We start from the raw sequence: 24,732 nt of genomic DNA on the forward strand, positions 1-24,732 counted from the left end.
ATTCCCAGAAAAATTGACCTCAGTCCTGAAGGAATTGAGTGTGAACAATGAGCTGTAATTCTGTGTGTCTGCTGTGATATGGAAGGATAGACAATGGTGTCCATGTTCACACTGGAACAGGAGAGTCCTTTTATTCCGCAATGAGGCTCCAGTAATGTCCTGCAGTGGGGCCCAGGAAACCCACAAGGTCAGGAATGGACAGATACAAGGCACTCACTTCAGGTTGGGAAGGGGAGGGGAATTAATCGGACAGGGTTTACCAGTGACTGGGTGGGAGGGGAGGGGAATTGGTCTGACAGGGTTTAACAGTGTCTGGGAGGGTGGGACAGGGTCAGGAGGGGAGGGGAATTAGTCTGACAGGGTTTAACAGTGTCTGGGAGAGTGGGACAGGGTCAGGAGGGGAGGGGAATTAGTCTGACAGGGTTTAACAGTGTCTGGGAGGATGGGACTGGGTCGGGGAGGTGAGGGGAATTAGTCTGACAGGGTTTAACAGTGACTGGGAGGGTGGGACAGGGTCAGGAGGGGAGGGGAATCAGTTTGACAGGGTTTGACAGTGTCTGGGAGCTTGGAACAGGGTTAGGAGGGGAGGGGAATTGGTCTGACAGGGTTGAACAGTGTCTGGGAGGGTGGGACAGGGTCAGGAGGGGAGGGGAATTAGTCTGACAGGGTTTAACAGTGACTGGGAGGGTGGGACAGGGTCAGGAGAGGAGGGGAATTAGTCTGACAGGGTTTAACAGTGACTGGGAGGGTCGGACAGGGTCAGGAGAGGAGGGGGATTAGTCTGACAGGATATAACAGTGACTGGGAGGGTGGGACAGGGCCAGGAGGGGAGGGGAATTAGTCTGACAGGGTTTAACAGTGACTGGGAGGGTGGGACAGAGCCAGGAGGGGAGGGGAATTAGTCTGACAGGGTTTAACAGTGTCTGGGAGGGTGGGACAGGGTTAGGAGGGATGTGAAAATGCTACAAATAAATCTAGAGAATATAAATCTGAATAAATTTCCGTCAGAGAAAAGTTGACATGTCACTTACTGAATCATGAAGAAGCTGCACCAGAGATATCAGAAGCTGAGAAAATAAAAACAGAATGTGAGAAGTTATATCAAATATAAAATGAGACAGTGTGAGATATTCTCTATCACTCACTGGACCCAGGATTTAATCACCCTCAGCACTAACTAACCAGACTCTCTGAGCCCACCCCCCATTGGGAATTAAGGGTGAGTGAGTGGAGGGAGGGGCAGTGGGGGAAGAGAATGGAGGGTGACAATTCGAAGGAGAGCACTGGGGACATGGAGTAGAGAAACAGGACGATAAGAGAGTGTTGGCTGAGAAACAGCATTGTGAGGAGACGGACCCATCACCCTCAGCAACACCCTGGCAAATATAGCTCTACACTCTAATAGGGGCAGCACGGTGGCTCAGTGGTTAGCACTGTTGCCTCACAGCACCAGGGACCCATGTACAATTCCCACCTCGGGTGACTGTGCGGATTTTGCACATTCTCCCCGTGTCTGTGTGGGTTTCCTCCGGGTGCTCCGGTTTCTGCCCACAATCCAAAGGTGTGCAGGTCAGGTGAATTGGCCATGTTACATTGCCCATAGTGTTAGGTGTGTTAGTCAGGGGTAAATATAGGGTAGGGGAATGGGTCTGGGTGGGTTACTCTTTGGAGGGTCTGTGTGGACTTGGTGGGCTGAAGGACCTGTTTCCACACTGTAGGGAATCTACTCTACACCTCCCATTACCTTATCCATCATTCCCAACACTCTGTCCCCTCAGTCACTTACTGGGAGCTGTTGTGTAGGTCCCATTTGGTGAACCTGTAGAAACAAAATAAATGTCCATTAGGATGGGGAATAATCCATTCTCAGAGAGTGAGAACACAACAAGTGAGGGAATGGAGATTGATGTGGGGGTGTTGGTATTGGACTCGTGTGAACACAGTCAGAAATCACACACGGCCCCAAGTTACAGTCCAACAGGTTTGTTTGAAATCACAAGCTTTCTGAGCGTAGCCCCTTCCTCAGGTGAAGTGAGAGAGAAGCTCACAGACACCGAACTTATCAGCAGGGAGATCAAAAGATCATCCAAATGGGGTGAGTGGAGTCTCTGCAGGTGATCACAAATGTCAGATGGTGGGAGGAAAGTGTCAACAGCTGGATAACAAGAGAAGGGATGACCCAGAATCCCATTAAATGGGGCAGAGAGATCATTCCAAAACATTAAAAATACGGTGGTACTGGAGACAAACCAAATGCCTGGAATAACATGATCGGTATCAGAGTCACACGCCGAGGGTCAAACCAAAGTAATAAGTCATCCAAAACTGCACAAACTCATTAAGGGAGAGAGATCTTCAAAATTTATCAAGGAGATGGTGCCCAAACAAGGCAGGAAGGAAGGTTTTACAGGGATTGTGTCAGAAATCCTCATTCCCATACTCCCCTCCATCCTTACACTTTATGGAGATGCAGAAAATCCCTTCCATTCCATTAATATTCAGTCAGTGAGGGTCTGATTGGGTGCAGTGGGTCTAATGATCAATATTAGACCTGGTCTGGGCTGATCACATAAAGGAAGATCAGACAGGGAACGAGACGTGTTTATACGTGTGTATCTGTGTGTGGGAATTCAATCAGTTCCATTCCCCACAGTGCCCTGTACTCCCAGTACTGGAGACTCCCCCACACTCACTCTGTCCCCTCAGTTCCACATTCCCCTCTCTCTGATTCTTACCTCTCCGTGACCATTTCAGGTTGATTATTCCGACTATCCCGACAATAACAGCCAATAGAATGACCATTGATGCAATGAGACTTCCAAGTTGGGAATGCAGCCAATTGCTTTTCAGATTTTCTGAAACACATTGGAAATATATCAGGATTCTCTCTGTTCCTGGATTTATTTCTAACCCTGTGTTAATTGGGAACAATTATAACTGCTCCGGGCTGTTAGGATTGGTTGAAATGCGGGTTTGACCCTCTCCCGATTTCACTCTCCAGTGAAGTCACCAAGGATCCCATTGATAGGGGTATAAACATCGTGTTGTGCCTGTCCTGGGGGTTACCTCCCCAGACAGTTCAGTTCCCATTCTCCCCAATATCTCTGTGTCCTGTCCTTACTAGTGCTGGTGGGGTAGATCGGCCTTGGGTGAGGTGAAGGAGTGAGTGAATGGTTGGAGGGGTGTAGTTCGGTCTCCCAGAAAGGCACTTCCTCAGTGGTTGGGCAAGGGGCAGTTTGGGAACTCACTGGTGAGTGTTGGGGATGTTGAGTACCAATGGAATGGGGTTTGGGTGCCACAGTGGGCTGGTGAGGGGGCCTTGTTAGGGATCCAGTTGTGGAGTTCTGTGTTGTGTCCCAGTTGTCTGTCCAGGGTGATGCACTGTGAGTCTGACAGACGTCTGGAGGCGGTGAGCTGGTGTTGGTGCTGGGGAGAGGTCAAGTGTTGGTTGCAGAATATCAGGTCATGTATTTTGAGGGGATGGTGTCAAAGAGTTAAAGAGTCACACAACAAGTGTGTATATTCAGTCCAACTTGCCCACACTGACCAGATATCCTCGTCAGTGTGTGAATGGAGGGATCAGCAGTACTTTTGGAGATGGTCGGTTTTCTCAGTCTGTTAGGGACCAGATCAGGCCCCCTCAAAATATCTGAAGAAGGTAGCCTAGATCTGAACTGCTTCTTATTTTAAAACTGGATGGGAAGTGCAGTGTTCCAGATACAATGCAAGTGTTCAAACAACTCAATGTTAAGCAAAACACAATTTATTTAAACGCTGTCATTAAAATAAAAACAAAAAAGGAATTTTGAATAACTTAACAATTGAAAAATGTAACCGAATACAGTACTTATTATTAATTAACTGTTCCAATTGTTACATCCCATAAACACCTTGGCAAAAAGGTAAATTCAGACACAGATTCTTACATGCAGTTCTCCAGTCCCAGAGGAAACAATATCAAGAAATAAATGCAGAGAGTAGTAGCCAGGTGACACTCACTGAAGCTGCCAACTCTTTTGAGACCCCAAAAGCTTCTGATGTAACTGAAAAAAAACAAACTGAGAAATCTGGATCTGTAAGAGCTGGCCATACCCATTCAGACTGCTTCTATTGTTCCAACTTAAAATAAAACCCCAAGGCCTTACAACTGGTTTACCTCAGTCATCACCAGCAGCATGTTTGGTGCCTCTGCCTTACAACCTCTCTTCCAAACAAAAACTAGGACACCAACAACCTTTTAAAGTGACAGCATCATCACACTAGGAGTTAAAGAAGCTTCTAATCCCTAACCTCAGAACCTGAGATCTTTCCAGAGGGTTCCGGTTTGAGGTAATTGTCCATTGGAAGTTGAAACTTCCCGGACAAATCCCATTCCGTGAGTCAGGAATTCTGACGGGTCCACACCCTCCTCTCGCAGGGTGTCTGGCTGCTGGACAATCTGGGCCCATGTCTTGTGCTGAAGCCTGGAATACAAGGGAATCTGCTTGTAATTCTAGTGAGATTATTCCGGAGTGAAATCGACGAGTACTTCACAGGTCTTTGGGAATCTGGAATCCCCTAAAGGCTCTGGAATTCGGTGACCCTTTCAAACTTAGAATTGAAATCTTTAACTCAGTGAGACCAACATGACATATCAACGCAGAGAACAAGGTGGGTAGTTGCAAACAAGGAAGTGAAAAAGTGTCCTCTAAATGATTTCACCTGTCACTTACCCCACTGATAGAGCTGGGCCTCTGCCAGGCTGCTGTGTTCAATGTGACAGGAGTATTGATCCTCATCCCCAACATTGATCTCAATCTCTTTCTGGATCTGATGGGTCCCGTCATGGTTCGGTCGAACCCCTGAGGATTGGGTCTCAGACATGACCTCTCCATTCCTTAGCCAGGTCACCTCGATGTCTACAGGATCAAACCCAGTGACTAGGCAGGAAAGAGTGAGCGGCTTGTCCTGACCATTGGGCTCCCTCCTGGAGATGAACACTTCAGGCTGAACTGTGATGGGAAAGGGTGAAATCACAAACAATAGACAGACACTGAATGGAATGGGAGAGCGGTTTCATAGATCAGTGAGGCTAGATCAGAACATGGAGCAAAACAGAAATACATACTTTTCCTTTTGAAATAATCTTTTCCAGCTTCCAGATATCTGTTTAAATATTCAACAGCGAGTTCTTCCAGATTTCTTTTCCAGTAGTTGTTCCAGGATTCATCAGAATCCCATTTCTCTTTAGTCATCACTGCAATGGGATTGGATGTGATCCATCTCATTGTGTCTGGTTCTAAACTGATAAAATCCTTTCCATCAAATCCAAATCTCATCGATTTCTTAATGCTGCCGTCATCACTGACCTCAACAGTAGTTATCTGTTGAAAAGTGTGAATTCCTGTCAGTGATCAAACAGACATAGATAATTAACAAATTATTTAACCAGAGAAACAATCCAGTCAAATTATCCTGTACCAGGCCCAGGGGGTGAGGGAGTTACACATGGGGCTAATCCCCAAGGCCTGTGCTGTCAGAGGGTCCCAGACTCAGGCAGCACTGCCCCTTTCTCCAACTGCTGTCTCACACCTCAACCTGGAGCAAATAAGCAATATGCTCTCTGATCCAGGTCAGAATTCCAGCACTCACATTCCCACTGTCCTGGAACGACAGGCCCAGTCCTTCTGATCATTTGTCTCAATCACAGGCTGCATTCTGGGGGATGTAGTCCATGTCTGTCAGTGACCACTCTGTCAGCCTCCCACAGGCTCTGGCCCACGCTCAGACTCTGTGTGTTATTTACAAGGACCCTCTCCCTGCGTGGAGCTGTGCAATCTCTTCCCCTGAGCCTGGCTGAATGGAGATGAGAATCAATCTCTTTAAGTTACTCACTCCCTGTGTCCATCTTCTGTCAGTTTTATAAATGATTTGGATGTGCAGATAGGAGGAATGGTCAGTAATGGTTCATTTGCAGATGACACCAAAACAGGGCTGAGGAGTTTAATTTAAATAAAAGGTGTTGCATTTTGGGTAAGGAGGAAAGGCAGACAAAGAGTTCACGTATCTGTGGATATCAAAGTGTGTCTTGGAAAGGTAGCAAACAGCGAAATTCACAGCTGACCTTGGAGGAACCAGCACAGGAACAGATACATTCATAATTTTTAATATGTAACCTTTCTGGAAGTCTGCAGAACTGAATAGAGTAAATTCTGTTTTGATTATTTGTTTAATTGTATCCTGTCTCTTGATTAAATGTTTAGAAATATAAACCAAACATTCCCAGTTAGCCTGGAGCACTGCTTTCCAGCGCAATAAGACGGTGATATTTTCTGGATCCGTAGATTGTGAAGGAGCAGTGATAGCCTTTAGTAGAGTGATATGCTCTTCCTGTCGGATGTGGGAGGTTAGGGAGAGTTTTCATGTTACTGATGATTATGTTTGCAGGAAATGTGTTTGGTTGCGAATCCTATTGAATCGCATGGATCGGTTGGAGCTACAGTTGAAGGCAATGAGGAATTTGCTAGAGCAATGGGGTGTGATGGATGGCAGTTACAGGAAGGCAGAAAAGCCGCAGATACGGTCAGATAGATGGGTTACCTCCAGGAAAGGTAGGAGAGTTAGGCACGAAGTGCAGGAGTCTCCTGTGGCTATTCCCATTTCAAACAAGTATGCTGTTTTGGAAAATGTAAGGGGTGATGGAGTCTCAGGTGAATGTAACAGGAACAGCCAAGTTTCTGGTATCAAGACTGGCTCTCATGTAATGACGGGTACGTCGGGTTCCAAGCAATCGATTGTGTCACGACACTCTCTATTCAGAGGCACAGACGACGTTTCTGTGACCAGCCGTGAAAAATCAGAATGGTGTGTTAACTCCCTGGTCTCAGGATCAAGGATATCTCAGACAGAGTGAAGAATGTTCTCAAAAGGGGAGAGGGACAAGCAGGAGGTCATTGTACATGTTGGAACCAACGACATAAGAAGGGAAAAGGATGAGATTCAGAATGGAGAATATAGAGAGTTAGGCAGAGATTTAAAAAGGAGGTCCTCGAGGGTAGTAATATCTTGATTACTCCTGGTGCTGCGAACTAGTGAGGGTAGAAATAGGAGGATAGAGCAGATGAATACGTGGCTGAGGAGCTGGTATATGGGAGAGGGTTTCACATTTTTGGATCTTTGGAATCTCTTCTGAGGTAGAAGTGACCTGTACAAGAAGGATAGATTGCATCTAAATTGGAAGGGGGCTAATATACTGGCAGGGAGATTTGCTAGAGCTGCTCAGGAGGATTTAAATGAGTAAGGTGGAGGGAGGGGGCACACCCAGGGAGATATTGAGAAAAGTGATCAAGCCGAGACTGGTACAGTTGGGAAAGGGAGTTAGTCAAACAGCTGGGGCAGGAAGGAACATAGCAGACAACAAGATAGCAGTGATAAATTAAACTGCATTTACTTCAATGCAAGAGGCCGAATAGAGAAGGCAAATGAACTCAGGGCATGGCTGGGAACATGGGACTGGGATATCATAGCAATTACAGAAATGTGGCTCAAGGATGATCAGGCCTGGTCGCTTAATGTTCCAGGATACAAATGTCAGAGAAGGATTGCAAGCGGTGGGGTCGGTGGGGGGTGGGCAAGAGAGGAAGGGGAGCGGCATTTTTGAAAAGGGATAGTATAACTGAAGGAGGATATTCCTGGGAGTACATCAAGGTGAGTTATTTGGGTGGAACTGAGAAATAAGAAAGGGATGATCACCTTTCTGGGATTGTAGATGCCTTAATAGTTAGTGGAAAAATGAGAAACAGGTTTGTAAGGAGATTTCAGTTATCTGTAAGAATAATCGGGTGGTTATGGAAGGGGATTTCAACTTTCCAAACATAGACTGGGATTGCCATAGTGTTAAGCGTTTAGATGGAGAGGAATTTGTGTACAAGAAAACTTTATGATTCAGTATGTGCATGTACCTACTAGAGAAGGAGGAAAACTTGACTGAGTCTTGGGAAATAAGGTAAAAGTGACTGAGGTGTCAGTGGAGGAGCACTTTGGGGCCAGCAACCATAATTCTATTAGTTTTAAAATAGTGATGGAAAAAGATAGACCTGACCTAAAGGTTGAAGTTCTAAATTGGAGGAAGGCTAAGTTTGATGGTATTAGGCAAGAACTTTCAAAAGCTGACTGGGGGCAGATGTTCGCAGGTAAAGGGATGGTTGGAAAATGGGAAACCTTCAAAAGTGAGACAATAGAAGTCCAGAGGCAGTATATTTCTGTCAGGGGGAAAAGAAAGGCTGGTAGGTGTAGGCATGCTGGATGACAAGAGAAATTGAGGGTTTGGTTAAGAATAAGAAGGAAGCATATGACAATATAGACAGGATAGTTCAAGTGAATCCTTAGAACAGTATAAATGCAGTAGGAGTATACTTAAGACAGATATCAGGAGGGCAAAAAGGGGACAAGAGATAGTTTTGCCAAATAGGGTTAAGGAGAATCCAAAGGGTTTTTACAAATAAGGACAGAAGGGTAAGTAGGGAGAGGCAGCCTTTGTATGGAGCGAGAGGAGATGGAGGAGATGCTAAATGAGTATTTTGCATCAGGGTTTACTCTGGAGAAGGACATAGAAGATATAGAATGTAGGGAAATGGATGGTGACATCTTGAAAAATGTCCAGACGACAGAGGAGGAAGTGCTGGATGTCATGAAACACATAAAAGTGGATAAATCCCCAGGACCTGATCAGGTATACCCTAGAACTCTGTGGGAAGCTAGGGAAGTGATTGCTGGGCCCCTTGCTGAGATATTTGTATCATCGATAGTCACAAGAAGACTGGGGATTGGCTAACATGGTACCACTATTTAAGAAGGGTGGTAAGGAAAACCCAGGGAACTACAGACCGGTGACCCTGACATTGGTGGTGGCACTTTGTTGGAGGGAATCCTGAGGGACAGGATTTACACGTATTTGGGAAGGCAAAGGCTGATTGGGGATAGTCGGCATGGGTTTGTGTGAGGGAAATCATGTCTCACAAACTTGATTTGAGATTTTTGAGGAAGTAACAAAGAAGATTGATGAGGGCAGAGTGGTAGTCCTATACGGACTTCAGTAAGACATTCGACAAAGTTCCACATGGAAGACTGGTTAGCAAGGTTAGATCTCATGGAATACAGGGGAACTAGCCATTTGAATATAGAACTGGCTCAAAGGTAGAAGACAGAGGGTGGGGGTGGAAGGTTGCTTTTCAGAGTGGAGGCCTGTGACCAGTGGTATATCACAAGGATCAGTGATGGCTCTACTGCTTTTTGTCATTTATATAAATGATTTGGGTGTGAACATCAGAGATATAGTTAGTAAGTTTGCAGATGACACCAAAATTGGAGATGTGGTGGACATTGAAGAAGGTTACCTCAGATTACAACGGGGTCTTGATCAGATGGGCCCACAGGCTGAGGAGTGGCAGACGGAGTTTGGTCTAGATAAATGTGAGGTGCTGCATTTTGGAAAAGCAAATCAGAGCCTGACATATACACTGAATGATATGGTCCGAGGGAGTGCTGTTGAACAAAGAGACCTTGGAGTGCAGGTTCATAGCTCCCTGAAAGTTCAAAGTTTGTGAGAAGATTTGTAGTTTGGGTGCTCGTTGCTGTGGTTCTGTTCGCCGAGCTGGAAGTTTTTGTTGCAAACGTTTCGTCCCCTGGCTAGGTGACATCCTCAGTGCTTGGGAGCCTCCTGTGAAGCGCTTCTGTGGTGTTTCCTCCGGCATTTATAGTGGCCCGTCCCTGCCACTTCCGGTTGTCAGTTTCAGCTGTCCGCTGTAGTGGCCGGTATATTGGGTCCAGGTCGATGTGTTTGTTGATGGAGTTTGTGGATGAGTGCCATGCTTCTAGGAATTCCCTGGCTGTTCTTTGTTTCGCTTGCCCTATAATGGTAGTGTTGTCCCAGTCAAATTCATGTTGCTTGTCGTCTGCGTGTGTGGCTACTAGGGATAGCTGGTCGTGTCGTTTCGTGGCTAGTTGATGTTCGTGGATGCGGATCGTTAGCTGTCTTCCTGTTTGTCCTATATAGTGTTTTGTGCAGTCCTTGCATTGGATTTTGTACACTACATTAGTTTTGCTCATGCTGGGTATCAGGTCCTTCGTTTTGGTGAGTTGTTGTCTGAGAGTGGCTGTTGGTTTGTGTGCTGTTATAAGTCCTAGTGGTCGCAGTAGTCTGGCTGTCAGTTCTGAAATGCTCCTGATGTATGGTAGTGTGGCTAGTCCTTTGGGTTGCGGCATGTCCTCGTTCTGTTGTCTTTCCCTTAGGCATCTGTTGATGAAATTGCGAGGATATCCGTTTTTGGCGAATACCTTGTACAGGTGTTCCTCTTTCTCTTTTTGCAGTTCTGGTGTGCTGCAGTGTGTTGTGGCCCTTTTGAATAGTGTCTTGATGCAACTTTGTTTGTGTGTATTGGGGTGGTTGCTTTCATAACCACAAACTCCATCAACAAACACATCGACCTGGACCCAATATACCGGCCACTACAGCGGACAGCTGAAACTGACAACCGGAAGTGGCAGGGACGGGCCACTATAAATGCCGGAGGAAACACCACAGAAGCGCTTCACAGGAGGCTCCCAAGCACTGAGGATGTCACCTAGACAGGGGACGAAACGTTTGCAACAAAAACTTTCAGCTCGGCGAACAGAACCACAGCATCCCTGAAAGTAGACTTGCAGGTAGATAGGATAATGAAGAAGGCATTTTGTATGCCTTCCTTTATTGGTTAGAGTATTGAGTACAGGAGTTGGGAGTTATGTTGTGACTATATAGGACATTGGTAAGGCTGCTTTTCGAATATTGCATGCAATTCTGGCCTCCTTCCCATTGGAAAGATGTTGTGAAACTTGGAAGGGTCCAGAAAAGATTTTCAAGGATTTTGTCAGGGTTGCGGGTTTGAGCTGAAGGGAAAGGCTGAACAGGCTGGGACAGGCTGGAGCATTGGAGACTATGGGGTGACTTGATAGAGGTTTATAAAGTCATGAGGGCATGGATAGGATAAATAGACAAGGTCTTTATCCTGGGGTGGGGGAGTCCAGAACTCGAGGGCATAAGTTCAGGGAGAGAGGGGAAAGGGACGTAAGGGACAACCTTTTCATGCAGAGGGTGGTACATGGATGGAATGAGGTGCCACAGGAAGTGGTGGAGGTTAGTACAATTGCAGCATTTAAAAGACATCTGGATGGGTATATGAATAGGAAGGGTTTAGAGTGATATGGGCCAAGTGCTGGCAAATGGGACCAGATTAATTTAGGATATCTGGTCGGCATGGGTGACTTGGACCAAAAGGTCTGTTTCTGTGCTGTACATCTCTATGACTCGAAATGCTGACAAATGGGACTTAGATCAGTTTAAGATAGCTGGTCTGCATGAAAGAATTGACTGTAAGGTCTGTCTCTGTGCTGTACGATTCTATGAATCTACCTTCTGTACAATTTCCTCTAATTATTACAGTGTTTTTAAACTTTGTTCTCATTGTTTAATCTATTCATCACAAATTAAACATAATGAGTTGGCCTCTTTTGGGGCAGTGGTGGTTTCCCAGAATGCCCTGTTTCAGGTCCCAGCTGCCCCAAAGGGGTCACAATATATCTGCACAACGTGATTCAAAAATATCTCCAGATCATGAATGGACCGTGACAGTCAAATGTTCTCTTTCATGTCCCTCATATTCTCAATTCATTAGTTGTCTAACTGTTTGTTGATTGGCTCATAATTAACATGAAAATATTAATATCATTCCATCAATTTCTGCATCTTTAAAATATTTCTTCATTCCTAGCTTTGTTTGCTTTATAATTCTTTTTTCTATTTTAATGACAACAAGTAATAGATTCCAGTGCTACACTTGATATGCTGCTTTCAAACACATTCCCAGTTAATCCTAGTAACATGGGAGTTCAGAGGGAGAGTGGGCAAGTCAGCCCTTCGGGTCCACTCCACCATTTAACATGATCATGGCTGATCTTATCCTGATCTCACCGCCACCTTCCTGCCTGCTCCCATCCCCCATTATCCTGCTTTCCATCAGAAACGTAGCCATTTCTTTCTTGAATTTGTTGATTGGTTCTGCCCCGCTCTGGGTCAGTGAGTTCCACAGATTCACAACCCTCTGAAAGGGGTAGTTTCTTCTCAAATGAGTTTTGAATCTATCTCCTCTCTCTCTATATCTATGACCTCTTGTTCGAGACTGTCCCACAGAGGAACATCTATTTGACATCGACCTTCCCATTCACCTGGAGCATTTTATATTTCTCAATCAGATCCTCCTTCATTCCTCTGATCTCCAGTGAGTCCAGGCCCAAGCTATACAATTGCTTCTCGTACAATAACCCTTTCATCCCTGGAACAGCCTGGTGAACCTCCTCTGAACTGCCTGCAATGTCACCACATCCTCCCTTAGGTAAGGAGACCACAACTGGACACAATTCTCCAGGTGTGGTCACACCAATGCCTTATATAATTGTAACAACACTTACAGTCATAGAGTCAGAGAGATGTACAGCATGGAAACAGACCCTTTGGTCCAACCCGTCCATGCCGACCAGATATCCCAACCCAATCGAGTCCTTGTAAATCTTTTCTGAACCCTTTCAAGTTTCACAACATCTTTCCGATAGGAAGGAGACCAGAATTGCATGCAATATTCCAACAGTGGCCTAACCAATGTCCTGTACAGCCGCAACATGACCTCCCAACTCCTGTACTCAATACTCTGACCAATAAAGGGGAGCATACCAAACGCCTTCTTCTTCACAATCCTATCTACGTGCGACTCCACTTTCAAGGAGCTATGAGCCTGCACTCCAAGGTCTCTTTGTTCAGCAACACTCCCTGGGACCTTACCATTAAGTGTATACATTCTGCCAAGATTTGCTTTTCCAAAATGCAGCATCTCATACTTATTTGAATTAAACTCCATCTGCCACTTGTCAGCCCAATGGCCCATCTGGTCAAGATCCTGTTGTAATCTGAGGTAACCCTCTTCGCTGTCCACTACACCTCCAATTTTGGTATCATCTGCAAACTTCCCCAATATACCTCTTATGCTCGCATCCAAATCATTTATGTAAATGACAAAAAGTAGAGGACCCAGCAGACTGGAGGCCTCTGACCAGTGGAATCCTTGTGGCATTCCACTGGTCACAGGCCTCCAGTCTGAGAAACAACCCTCCACCACCAACCTCTGCCTTTTATCTTTGAGCCAGTTCTGTATCCAAACGGCTAGTTCTCCCTGTATTCCATGAGATCTAACCTTGCTAATCAATCTCCCATGGGGAACCTTGTCGAACGCCTTACTGAAGTCCATATAGATCACATCTACCGCTCTGCCCTCATCAATCCTCTTTGTTACTTCGTCAAAAAACTCAATCAAGTTTGTGAGACATAATTTCCCACGCACAAAACCATGTTGACTATACCGAATCAGTCCTTGCCTTTCCAAATACATGCACATTTTGTCCCTCAGGATTCCCTCCAACAACTTGCCCACCACCGAGGTCAGGCTCATCGGTCTATAGTTCCCTGGCTTGTTTTACCACCCTTCTTAAACAGTGGCAGCACATTAGCCAACCTCCAGTCTTCTGGCACCTCACCTGTGACTATCGATGATACAAGTATCTCAGCAAGAGGCCCAGCAATCACTTCTCTAGCTTCCCACAGAGTTCTCGGGTACACCTGATCAGGTCCTGGGATTTATCCATCTTTACCCATTTCAAGACATCCAGCACCTCCTCCTCTGTCATATGTTCTTTGCAATAAATGCCAGTATTCCATTCGCCTTTCTTGTTATATGCTGCACCTGCATATCCACTTTCTGCAATTCATGGCGAAAAACACCCAGATCCCTCTGCACTGACACACTGTGAACCTGCTTCCCAATGAAATGACAATTTGTCTTCTTATTTTCCGGCCAAAATGAACAACCCCACACTTATCCACATTAACCTCCACCTGTCAGAGTCTGGCCCATTCTCCCAGCCAATATCCATCTGGAAATGTATTATCTTCTCATCATAGCCTGGTTTCCCACCAATATCAGTATCATCTATGAGTTTAACTATGATACACCCTGACCCTGCTTGCAGTTCATTTATACAGATTGTAAATACTCGAAGTCTGACAACTAACCCGTGCAGCACAAGACTAGCTACAGGTCACAATCCAGAGAAGGATCTATTTTTCCTGATCCTCTGTTTTGTGTCAGTTAGTCAATCCCTTATCCAAGCCAATGCTCTACCTTTAACTCCCTAGGATCTAACCTTCAACAAAAGCCCCTTTACCCATCATGTGCAAGACTAAGGTAATTTACAAGATACCATGCAAAGACTGCATGAAACACTATATAGAACAGGCAGACAACGAGCAATCCACATCCATGAACACCAACTAGCCACTAAATACTTTGACCAGCTGTCCCTGATAGCCAAATATACAGAAGCCAAGGACCACAAATTCGACTGAATCAACACAACCATCATAGGACAAGCTAAACAGAGAACAGCCAGAGAATTTCTCGAAGCACGCCAGTCATCTACAGACTCCATCAACAAACACATTACCTAGGCCCTTTATACCGGCCACTCCAATGAACAACTGGAATCAGAAGGAACAGAGCCAAATAAATTCCAGAAAGCACAGTACAGCAGCGCTTCACAGGAGGCTCTGAAGCACTGGAGATGTCACTCAGACAGGGGATGAAATGTCTGCAAATCAACTTTCTAGCTCAGCGACCATACCCTTCCCATGGCAACCGGCACCCAAGCTACAAATCTTTACACAACTCTTGATTGTCTCTGCTTATCTCTCGATGGATGCTGCCTGGCCAGCTTTGAATTTCCAGCATTTTAAATTTCAGATTTCCAGCATCTGCGATACTTTCCTACCCTGTGATATGTTGCAGTGACATTTCTACTTTCGGGGTGCCTGTAAGGTGTTACTGCATAGGGCCAGGTTTGAAGAAACAGAGATACTCACATAACAGGAAGAACCAAGTTGTGTGACATTGTCTGGTGTCAGGGCTCCCATGACTGAGCGGCACAAAATGGGTGCTGGCTGCCCATGGTAAATGCAGCAGGACATGGCTGACAGTAGTTACAGCACTTAGGAAAATGGTTGCTTCACGTAGCCTTCACATGTAGGACAATAGTAACTCTGTATAACAAGGTTACTGACTGAGAGAGAATGTGCAGCTGCAGTTGCTTTCTTAGATAAGAACATTTCACGCTAATTAGTTGTTTCTCTTGAATTATTTAATCAATCTGTTACAATATTAAGAGTAGGTTTCATTTATGATTCTTCAGATAATCATAGATATCGATTCTGAAGTAGTTGTGAATCTACATATATATAGAAAACACAATAAAAGTACTGGAGGAAAAGATTCAAACCAGTTTCAGACAGTAAACACAATCCCCACTCTCTCCACACCACCCCCCCTCCCCCCACCCTCCCCATTACTACAGGAATGAAAACTGAGATCAGCAGATATTGAAATGTGGATTGAATGAACACTTTAAGACACAGTTTGTTAGCTGAAGAATTCTAACATTTGGTGAAACTACCAAACTTTGTTGGGACCATTTAAAAATCAATATTCTTTTGTATTTCCTGTGTTGAGAAATGTGAAAGATTCCTGAAGCAAGCATCCAGTAAATGGCAGTTAACATGATGCAGCAGGGAGATGTCACTGGAATACAGTATCTATTGTGAAAAACCTCAAGAAGAAAGATAAGAAAGTCTGAGAAAACATCATGAAGGACCAGGGGTGGGCCAATAACCTGTCCATCTCTTTGTTGTTCAGTGATATGATGAAATACATTGAGGTAAACTTGAACTGTGTAAGATGCTGTATAGAGAGCCAATTACAGAGGGATAACTCAACATCACATGCTGTAACTGAAGCTGTCGATCACATTAAAGATTACCTGAATCTGCTCCGTGACTCAGACTCTCACAGATAAAGTCGAACATCTCAGAAAGCAATGGTTGGAAGGTGGGTCGCACTGAAAGCTGAGATTTCAATAGGGTTTGCAAATAGATGAATGGAGCACAAAATCTAAGACGGTTTGTTAAACCCGTGGAAAACATTTTGGCTGCACTGTGTCTACAATTCCCTATTTCGGGCGCTCAAAAGATAGGAAGAAGTGGGGTGAATGTTGGTGGTGCACTGTGGGTGGAAAAGGCTCACAGAGATAAGGGAAGCATCGAGGTCTATTACGTCTCTCCCAGTCCTGGGGACCAAATGTCAGTGTTTGGGAATGAATGAGGTTTTATGATGAAAGGATGAAAGGGGACAACCAAGAGAGAAATTCAATCAGCCTCATCTTACCAGATGTCTGGTTTGTCCTCTTCATTATTGCACTCATTGTTTCCTTTGCTATGTTTGCACGTATTTTTGCCCGGTGTGTGAGATAATCCCAGAAATTCACATTGAAGGATTCTGCCATGAACTGCTGCCTGGGGATGCACTGTTGGGTTTTACTGTCACGAGAAGCTATGATAACTCCATTGACTGTTGCAGTGTTTGTAACCTCAGGAAAATTCTTAATTCCAGAAACAACTGTGTAAATCACAGTGATTACATTAGTCTCTATAAAGCAAACAATGAAAGCAGGAAGTTACTCAACACGAAAATAAACATCATATTAATATATCTGGGCTACAAAACTAGAATCACATCACAGACATCAGGGACATCGCTAATGTGAGAGACTGCCCATAAAAACACTTTCAACATGTTATATCTGTAAAGGTCAGGCTGAAAACAATTACACACACTTCCAGCTGGTCAAAGTGAGGCCCATCCACACAGTGACAATCTCCAATAACCCACCAAATTATAACACTGTCAGAATCCTGTCTGTTATAATCAACAGAATCAGATTCAACTGGGTCAGAATTAGCTGCTGCAGCCTCTCAGAACAGGGAGTAAACACAGAATCAGGGTCACTCAGATACTCGATGGAGTCAGTGTGGACACAGGGAGAGGCTGGGACACAATCCAGTGACTGGATATTAAACAGAAAATCACTAACCTGGAACAGGAATCTGGCATAAATGGAAGAAAAATATTGAAGGGACTCTCCTGCCCATGGTCCATCTGGAGTGAGGAATTCAGGATAATCCGAGGGCAGGTTTATCCATAACCAGGAAAGATATGGGGTGAGTGAATCCAGATTGAAATGAAGAGAAACAGGAATATTTTGGGAGGATGAAGTGTGAGAGACCGTGGGGGACAGTCACTGTGTGAACAGTCTCTCTGTCAAACAGGGGGATGGACAATCCAGAGCAGGATCCTCACTGTCCTTCACTAAACTTTTTAATCAGCCCTTTATACACGGTCAGTAGGATGTTGGTGTCTGAGATAAGCCGGCCTATTCAACCATGAGGGCATCACAGCTGAGCATGGGCTGGGTTTTTTTTTCACAAGTTTACAAAAGAAAACTAAAAAAAAGACCCAAGTATAAACATTGATATACAGTTAAATCTTAAATAAATGATAATCAAAATCTATCAGACAAGAAAAAAGAAATACCAAGAGAAAAAAAAGACAAAACTCAACTAACTACTCATTTAACTTACAACTAACCAGAGTGTATCATTAAAATTCTTACATTATTCAAGAGAAAAAAAAATTCCAACGGATATAACATAAATTGAGCAGTGATATACCTGCTCGGAATGTGTTAACATCAGATCACAACAAAACCCGTATTTATCCAAACCATCACGAGCATAGAACATATAAAATTCACAATTTAAAAGCTCTTCAGTACATTCAGATCAATATAATAAAAAAAACTATTTCTATATAGTAAAAGAAAGTATAAAACATACTTAAATGGAGATCTTCCCCCTTATTCCCAGGGGGCATCACTTCCTTTCCAAAACACCCATCATAACCTCTCCCAACCAGTGCCCCACCCTTGACCCAGGCACCCCACGATAGGATAAAGAAAATTCAAGTATACTGCTGAATTAGAACTAACAGTGAGTACCCTATTCACCTCCCCACCCCCACCCACACCAACACCTGAATATATTTGGTAATGTTAATACCATATATGAACATATATGACTATAAAATTACAGTCTCAGCAAATAATAATTAAATATATTAATACAAAATAACAGGGGAAAACAACCCCGCTCCCAAGGACAAAGATAAAATAAGATAAGGTAGCCACCATTCCCCCCATCTACATTAACTAGAAACTCTAGCCTATATATACAATATACATATATAAAAAAAGGAGGAAAGGAAATCGCTAAGTAAAGGATGAATAAATAAGCCCTTCTTCCCACCCCCCGGAGATAATAATAAACAGTGAGATAATAATAAACAGTAAGATAATAAAAGGAAAACAAAGGTGGGGGATAAACCGGGGTGGGGTAGGGCAAAACAACATCGACTAACTCTTATAATTTGTCGAAGAGAGTCCAAAAGTTCCTTGGCCTTCTCCGGTGATCCGAAGTTAAACATGGACCCTTCATGGCTATAGCGTAGTATAGCTGGGTAGCGCAAAGAGTATTGAATGTTTAAATCCCTTAAACACTTCTTTGCTTCATCAAACGCCTTCCTCTTTCGGACCAAAGCTGGGGAAAAGTCCTGAAATAACATAATCTTGGATCCTTTATGAGTCATGGCTGGTGGATCTTTCCCAAGATTTCTGGAGGCTTCCAAGAGTATCTGCCTCACCTTACAGCTCTGCAGCCGGAACAGGACCGGGCGGGGGCGCTGGTTCGAGCCGGGCCCATGTATTGCAACCTGGTAGGCCCATTCTACCCTTACCTGGCCTGATCCAGCCTCCAGATTCAATAACTGTGGAAGCCACTGTTCAAGGAACCTTATAAGCTGGCCTTCTTATGCCCGTTCGGGAAGGCCCAGCAAGCAAATATTTTATCGACGACCTCGATTCTCGAGGTTGTCAATGTGATTCTCTAAGGTCCGGACTCGCTGCTCGAGCGTCCGGACCCGATCCAGGGCCGATTCTGCAATGGCCTTGGAGGTCGCGGCCTTTCGCTACGCCCCTCCGACTCGGCGCTCGATTTCTTCGATGTCTCGGGCGTGCTTTTCTAGCGCGGCCGAGAATGAATTCCACTGCCTTCGGGACTCTTCTATGAAAGCATCGATCTTCGCATCGAGTTTGGAGATTATTTTCGCGAGGCTCGCCACCGTAGGTAAGTCCCCCGGGCAGCTGCGGACGCCTCTGCTGCAGCTGGGGAGGGGCTCCATTCCCCCCTAGTCATTTTTACAGGAGACTGAACTGTATAAATTTAGGACTAAACCACTAATTACATATTTTTAATTCAAAAATACACTTTATTCATAAAATAATTTGATGGTCTGTACAGTTGGTCATGCCATACATACGTAAACATTTACATACAGAGATCAGAATTTATCATTTTTATACACAGGTCTGTACGTTTATCATTCATATGTCCATACATTTAGCTGAGGCGTCAGCAGGGCCCAAATGACTGCGCGGGCCCCTGTTCTTCTTTAGGCAGGCAGATGTCACACGGTGGTCTTTCCCCATGTCCCTCAACACGTAGTCCTGGACCTTGGAATGTGCCAGTCTGCAACACTCAGTCGGGGTCAACTCCTTCAGCTGGAAGATCAACAGGTTCTGGACTGCCCAGAGAGTGTCCTTCACTGAGTTGATGATCCTCCAGGCACAGTTGATGTTCGTCTCGGTGTGCGTCCCGGGGAACAGGCCGTAGAGCACGGAGTCCCGATCAAGGCGCTGCTCGGGACGAACCTCGACAAACACCACTGCATTCCTCTCCAGACTTCTTCTGCGTAGGCACATTCCAGAAGGAGGTGTGTGACAGTCTCGTCCCCCCCGCAGCCGCTTCGAGGGCAGTGTGCGGTGCGGCTGAGAGTCTGGGCGTGCATAAAGGATCTCACAGGCAGTGCCCTTCTCACCACCAGCCAAGCCATAATCACATTAAATAAAAACTATTTTTAATTGATTTTGTGAGTGTGGTGGAGGAGGATGGCCCACTTTGCCTCGGTCTTGGGAGAAGCACTATAGAGGAGAAAGTGAGGACTGCAGATGCTGGAGATCAGAGCTGAAAATGTGCTGCTGGAAAAGCGCAGCAGGTCAGGCAGCATCCAAGGAGCAGAAGAATCGATGTTTCTGGCATGAGGCCTTCTTCAGGAATGAGGAAAGTGTGTCCAACAGGCTAAGATAAAAGGTAGGGAGGAGGGACTTGGGGGAGGGGCGTTGGAAATGTGATAGGTGGAGGGAGGTCAAGGTGAGGGTGATCGGGTGGGGGCGGAGAGGTCAGGAAGAAGATTGCAGGTTAGGAAGGCGGTGCTGAGTTCGAGGGACTTGACTGAGACAAGGTGGGGGGAGGGGAAATGAGGAAACTGGAGAAATCTGAGTTCATCCCTGGTGGTTGGAGGGTTCGTAGGCGGAAGATGAGGCGCTCTTCCTCCAACCGTCGTGTTGCTATGGTCTGGCAATGGAGGAGTCCAAGGACCTGCATGTCCTTGGTGGAGTGGGAGGGGGAGTTTAAGTGTTGAGCCACGGGGTGGTTGGGTTGGTTGGTCCGGGTGTCCCAGAGGTGTTCTCTGAAGCATTCCGCAAGTAGGCGGCTTGACTCCCCAATATAGAGGAGGCCACATCGGGTGCAGCAGATGCAATAAATGATGTGCGTGGAGGTGCAGGTGAATTTGTGGCGGATATGGAAGGATCCCTTAGGGCCTTGGAGGGAAGTAAGGGGGGAGGTGTGGGTGCAAGTTTTGCATTTCTTGCAGTTGCAGGGGAAGGTGCCGGGAGTGGAGGTTGAGTTGGTGGGGGGTGTGGACCTGACGAAGGAGTCATGGAGGGAGTGGTCTTTTCGGAACGCTGATAGGGGAGGGGAGGGAAATATATCCTTGGTGGTGGGGTCCGTTTGGAGGTGGCGGAAATGTTGAAGATGATACGACGTACATGGAGTTTGGTGGGGTAGTAGGTGAGGACCCGTGGGGTTCTGTCCTGGTGGCGATTGGAGGGGCGGGGCTCAAGTGCGGAGGAGCGGGAAGTGGAGGAGATGTGGTGGAGCACTATAGACTCAGACTTGCTGAGTCACCTCCATCATGGATCCCTGAGCCTGGGCTGGGTTAAACATGGAGTATCCTTCTCCTCCCCGCAGAGTTTACAAGACTTTAGACCAGGAATGATGAAGCTGTCTGGCTTCTCCCAATCGATGTGAAAATTAAAATTCTCCATTGGAACCATTTCCCATTTGCTCGGAGCTTCTCTGATCTCGGGGTTTCTACATCCTGCTGTCAGGAGACCTGGACACAAATCTCATCAGAGTCTCCCAGACTGTGCTGCCTTCAATGTGTAAAAGATCAGGCTGGCTGTATAACAGGCGGCTGATCAAACATCCCCCATTTCAAACTCTCCCCAAGAGACTCACATTCACCCCAGACACACAGAGAGAGAGAGAATGGAAACTGAATTCTGTACTTACCGGGAGAGACCCGGGAAAAACACAGGGAGATGGAGAGAAGGATCAGCAACATTCTGGGAATCCACTCTCCCTATTCCCATCAAAAACGGATTGGGGTAAAAGCTGCTGATAATGGACTGGAAATGACAAAGAAAAACGTCTGTAGTGAGTCCATTCTCCAAGTTCGATGGAAATGTGATCATTTCCTCCAACTCAAACAGAGAGGGGAATGATTGGTTCGTATCAGGAAAAAAACACCCAATTAAATGTGAAACCGTGAGCCTGTCCACAGTTCCCGGGAGCCTGAAAGGCAGACACACAGGGGTTTGACACCAAGAGCTGCAGGTTTGAGACGCTGCCCACATCAGGAACAGGGATCGCTCCAGGAGGTGAAAGCACAGACCGTGTGCTGCAGCTGAATTGGGAGGGAAATCCTCATTCTCCATCCGACAGCCCCGCTCCCACTCTTCATTAGAAAGGACAATGATCCCTATCCAATTATAAAAGCTGGTCATGTGAGACCCTGAACTCTCATCTCTATCCGGGTGGATGCATCCCTCTTTGCATCCGTTTAAACTTGTACATTTCCCCGTGTATCCAGTGTTATGTGTTAAGATCTGTGTGTCTGGATATGGAAGACACTGTTTATCCCTGCACACAGTGACCTGGCTGGTGCAAGACAAGTACCAGATGTCCCTGAGCCCCAGAGTGGGGTCCTGAAGGGCCCATGGTCTGAGAGTTACTTCTGGAGCAGGCCTCGAGTCAGTGCAGTCTCAATCAATGGGTGGGAATCAGATAGCTTCCCAGTCAGATCTGGGGTCAGGCAGGGCTGCCCTCTCTCTCCCGCCTTGTTTGTGTGCTGCATAGAGCCATTTGCCGAGTCCATCAGGAAGGATGCGAGCCTGAGAGGGGTGACGATTCCTGGCAGCGGGGGCCTGCAGGTAAGGCCTCCCTGTACATGGATGACATCGCCGTTTTCTGCTCAGATCCGCTGTCTGTGCGCAGACTCATGTGCATCTGTGACCAGTTCGATCGGGCCTCGGGGGCCAAGGTAAACCGAGGCAAGAGCGAGGCCATGCTCTTCGGGAAATAGGCTGACCAATCCTCGATCCCCTTCCCCGTCAGGACCGATCACCTAAAGGTGCTGGGTATTTGGTTCGGGGGGCTGGGGTGTGTGCCAAGTCTTGAGAGGAGCGTATCAGCAAAGTGAGGCAGAAACTGGGCAGATGGAAGCTACGGTCGCTCTCCATCACGGGAAAAAAACCTGGTCATCAGGTGTGAGGCACTGTCATTGCTGTTATACGTGGCACAGGTCTGGCCTATTCCCAGAACCTGTGCCGCTGCAGTCACCCGGGCCATCTTCCAATTTATATGGAGGTCAAAGATGGACCGGGTCCGAAGGGACTCGCTGTACAACGATCTGGGCAACGGGGGAAAAAACACACCCAATGCCACCCTCACCCTGATGGCCACCTTTGTGTGTGGCTGCATCAAGCTGTGTGTGTATCCCTGGTACGCAAACACCAAGTGTCACTATGTACTGAGGTTCTACCTGTCCCCGGTGTTGCGAAGGATGGGCCTGGCCTCGCTGCCGCGGAACGCTCCGAATAGTTGGACCGTTCCGTATCACCTGTCCTTCATGGAGAAGTTTATGAAGAAAAACACGTTTGACCACAAGTCCATTAGGAAGTGGTCAGCACGTAGTGTCCTTGAGACCCTTCGGGAAAATGTTTACGTATGTATGGCAACCAATTGTACAGATTATCAAAATATTTTATGAATAAAGTATATTTTTGAAATAAAATTTTTTAAAAGGGCTTAGAGTCAGAGAGAGTTGTAGAAACATACAGCATGGAAACAGACCCTTCAGCCCAACTCGTCCATGCCCACCACCAGGTTTCCTAGATTAATCCCATTTGTCTGTGTTTGTCCTGTATTCCCCTCGACCTTTCCTGTCAATGTACCTGTCCAAATGTCTTTTGAATATTGTAATTGTACTCACCTCTACCACATCCTCTGGCAGCTGGTTCCATATACCCTCCACCCCTTGTGTGAAAAACTGGCCCCTCAGGTCCCTTTAAATCTTTCCCCTCTTATACCTCTATCCTCTAGTTTTGGACTCCCCTCCTCTGGGGAAAGGCCACCTCTCATGTTTCTATGTTCCAATGAGTGCAGGCTAATCTACTCAAGCTCTCCCCGTCAGACTGAACCTCCATATCTGGGACCAGCCGAGTGAACCTTCTTCAGACTGCCCTCACTACCAGGATATCCTTCCTTAGATAAAGGGCCAAAGCCTGTTCACCGTCTTCCCACTGGATCTGACCAGCGCCCAATCTACAGTTTTTACAAAACCTCCTTACTTTTACACTCCATCCTTTTGAAGTCAAGGCCAACATTCCATTTGCCTTCCGGCTGAACCTGAACACCAGCTTTTTGTGATTCTGGGGTGAAGACCCTGAAATCCCTCTTTCCTGTGGCTTTCTCCATTTGAATGATATTCAGTCCCTGAGTTTGTCCTGAGAAAGTGCAAAACCTACATTTTCCCACATTACATTCCATCTGCTAAGTGTTGGCCATGTCAGTCAACCTCTTTATATCCCTCTGCAGACACTTCATGTCATCTTCATCACTTGCCATCCCACATCTTTTTGTATCATCCTCAAACCAGACTGTATTACATTCACTTTTCTCTTCCATGTCATTAGTATCTTTTGTAAATAGTTATGGCCCCAACACTGATCCCTGTGGCAGTAGTTACAGGCTGCTATTGTGAAAACGCTGCCTTTATTGGAACTCTCTCTCTTTAATTCCTTTGCTAATCCTCTATCAATGCTAATAAAATACCTCCACCATCATGGGCTCTTATCTTATTGAGTAGCCTCATGTGGGCCATTATCAAAAATCCAGACATTTCACCCACTGCTTCCACTGTATCTATCTTGCTTGTTCCTTCCTCAAAGATTTCTATTTATTTTTCAGGCAGGATTTCCCCTTCACAATGCCATGCTGATTCTGCTTGGTCATGCTGTTTATTTCTAGATTCATTTTCCCAATAACAGGCATCAAACTGACCAGCCAAAAGCTATCATTTTTGTTTCATTTTTTTTAAATAAAAGTGGCAGTTTTCTAATCTTCTGGGATTTTTCCAGAATCGAATAATTTCCAGAAGATTCTGTGCATCCACTATCTCTTGTTACTTCCTTGAATACGCTGGGATGCATCCCATCAGGTCCAAGCTACAGCTACAAGCTGGACTACATTCTAGACCTCACTGGGGA

The 24,732-nt window shown here is 45.8% G+C and overlaps 2 protein-coding genes across 2 annotated transcripts in view; both read right to left on the reverse strand.

Moving 5' to 3' along the window:
- The window catches only part of LOC148140941 (class I histocompatibility antigen, F10 alpha chain-like), a 187,250-nt gene that overhangs the window by 125,838 nt on the left and 36,680 nt on the right, over window positions 1–24,732 (reverse strand). The window lies entirely within an intron of this gene.
- LOC148140944 (class I histocompatibility antigen, F10 alpha chain-like) lies at window positions 1,036–21,526 on the reverse strand. The gene is made up of 7 exons (XM_087979787.1): window positions 21,476–21,526; window positions 16,335–16,565; window positions 5,108–5,383; window positions 4,713–4,991; window positions 2,736–2,855; window positions 1,787–1,819; window positions 1,036–1,067 (listed from the first exon to the last, which is right to left on the reverse strand). Exons 2-7 carry the CDS (start codon window positions 16,450–16,452, stop codon window positions 1,036–1,038), a joined length of 858 nt encoding a protein of 285 aa, XP_087835913.1. The 5' UTR covers window positions 16,453–16,565; window positions 21,476–21,526.

This window comes from Chiloscyllium plagiosum, unplaced genomic scaffold (genome assembly GCF_037043375.1).
Source record: "Chiloscyllium plagiosum isolate Xiang-an unplaced genomic scaffold, Cpla_swu_hap1 HiC_scaffold_35, whole genome shotgun sequence".
Taxonomy (NCBI): domain Eukaryota; kingdom Metazoa; phylum Chordata; class Chondrichthyes; order Orectolobiformes; family Hemiscylliidae; genus Chiloscyllium; species Chiloscyllium plagiosum.

Excerpts from the sequence above, each read along its gene's own strand:
- LOC148140944 (XM_087979787.1), bottom strand. The coding sequence starts at position 16,452 with ATGGCAGAATCCTTCAATGTGAATTTCTGGGATTATCTCACACACCGG. Across the intron at positions 5,384-16,334 it reads GAGGACAAACCAGACATCTG|GAATTCACACTTTTCAACAG; the intron begins GTAAGATGAGGC and ends GATCACTGACAG. Across the intron at positions 4,992-5,107 it reads AGATTATTTCAAAAGGAAAA|TTCAGCCTGAAGTGTTCATC; the intron begins GTATGTATTTCT and ends TTCCCATCACAG.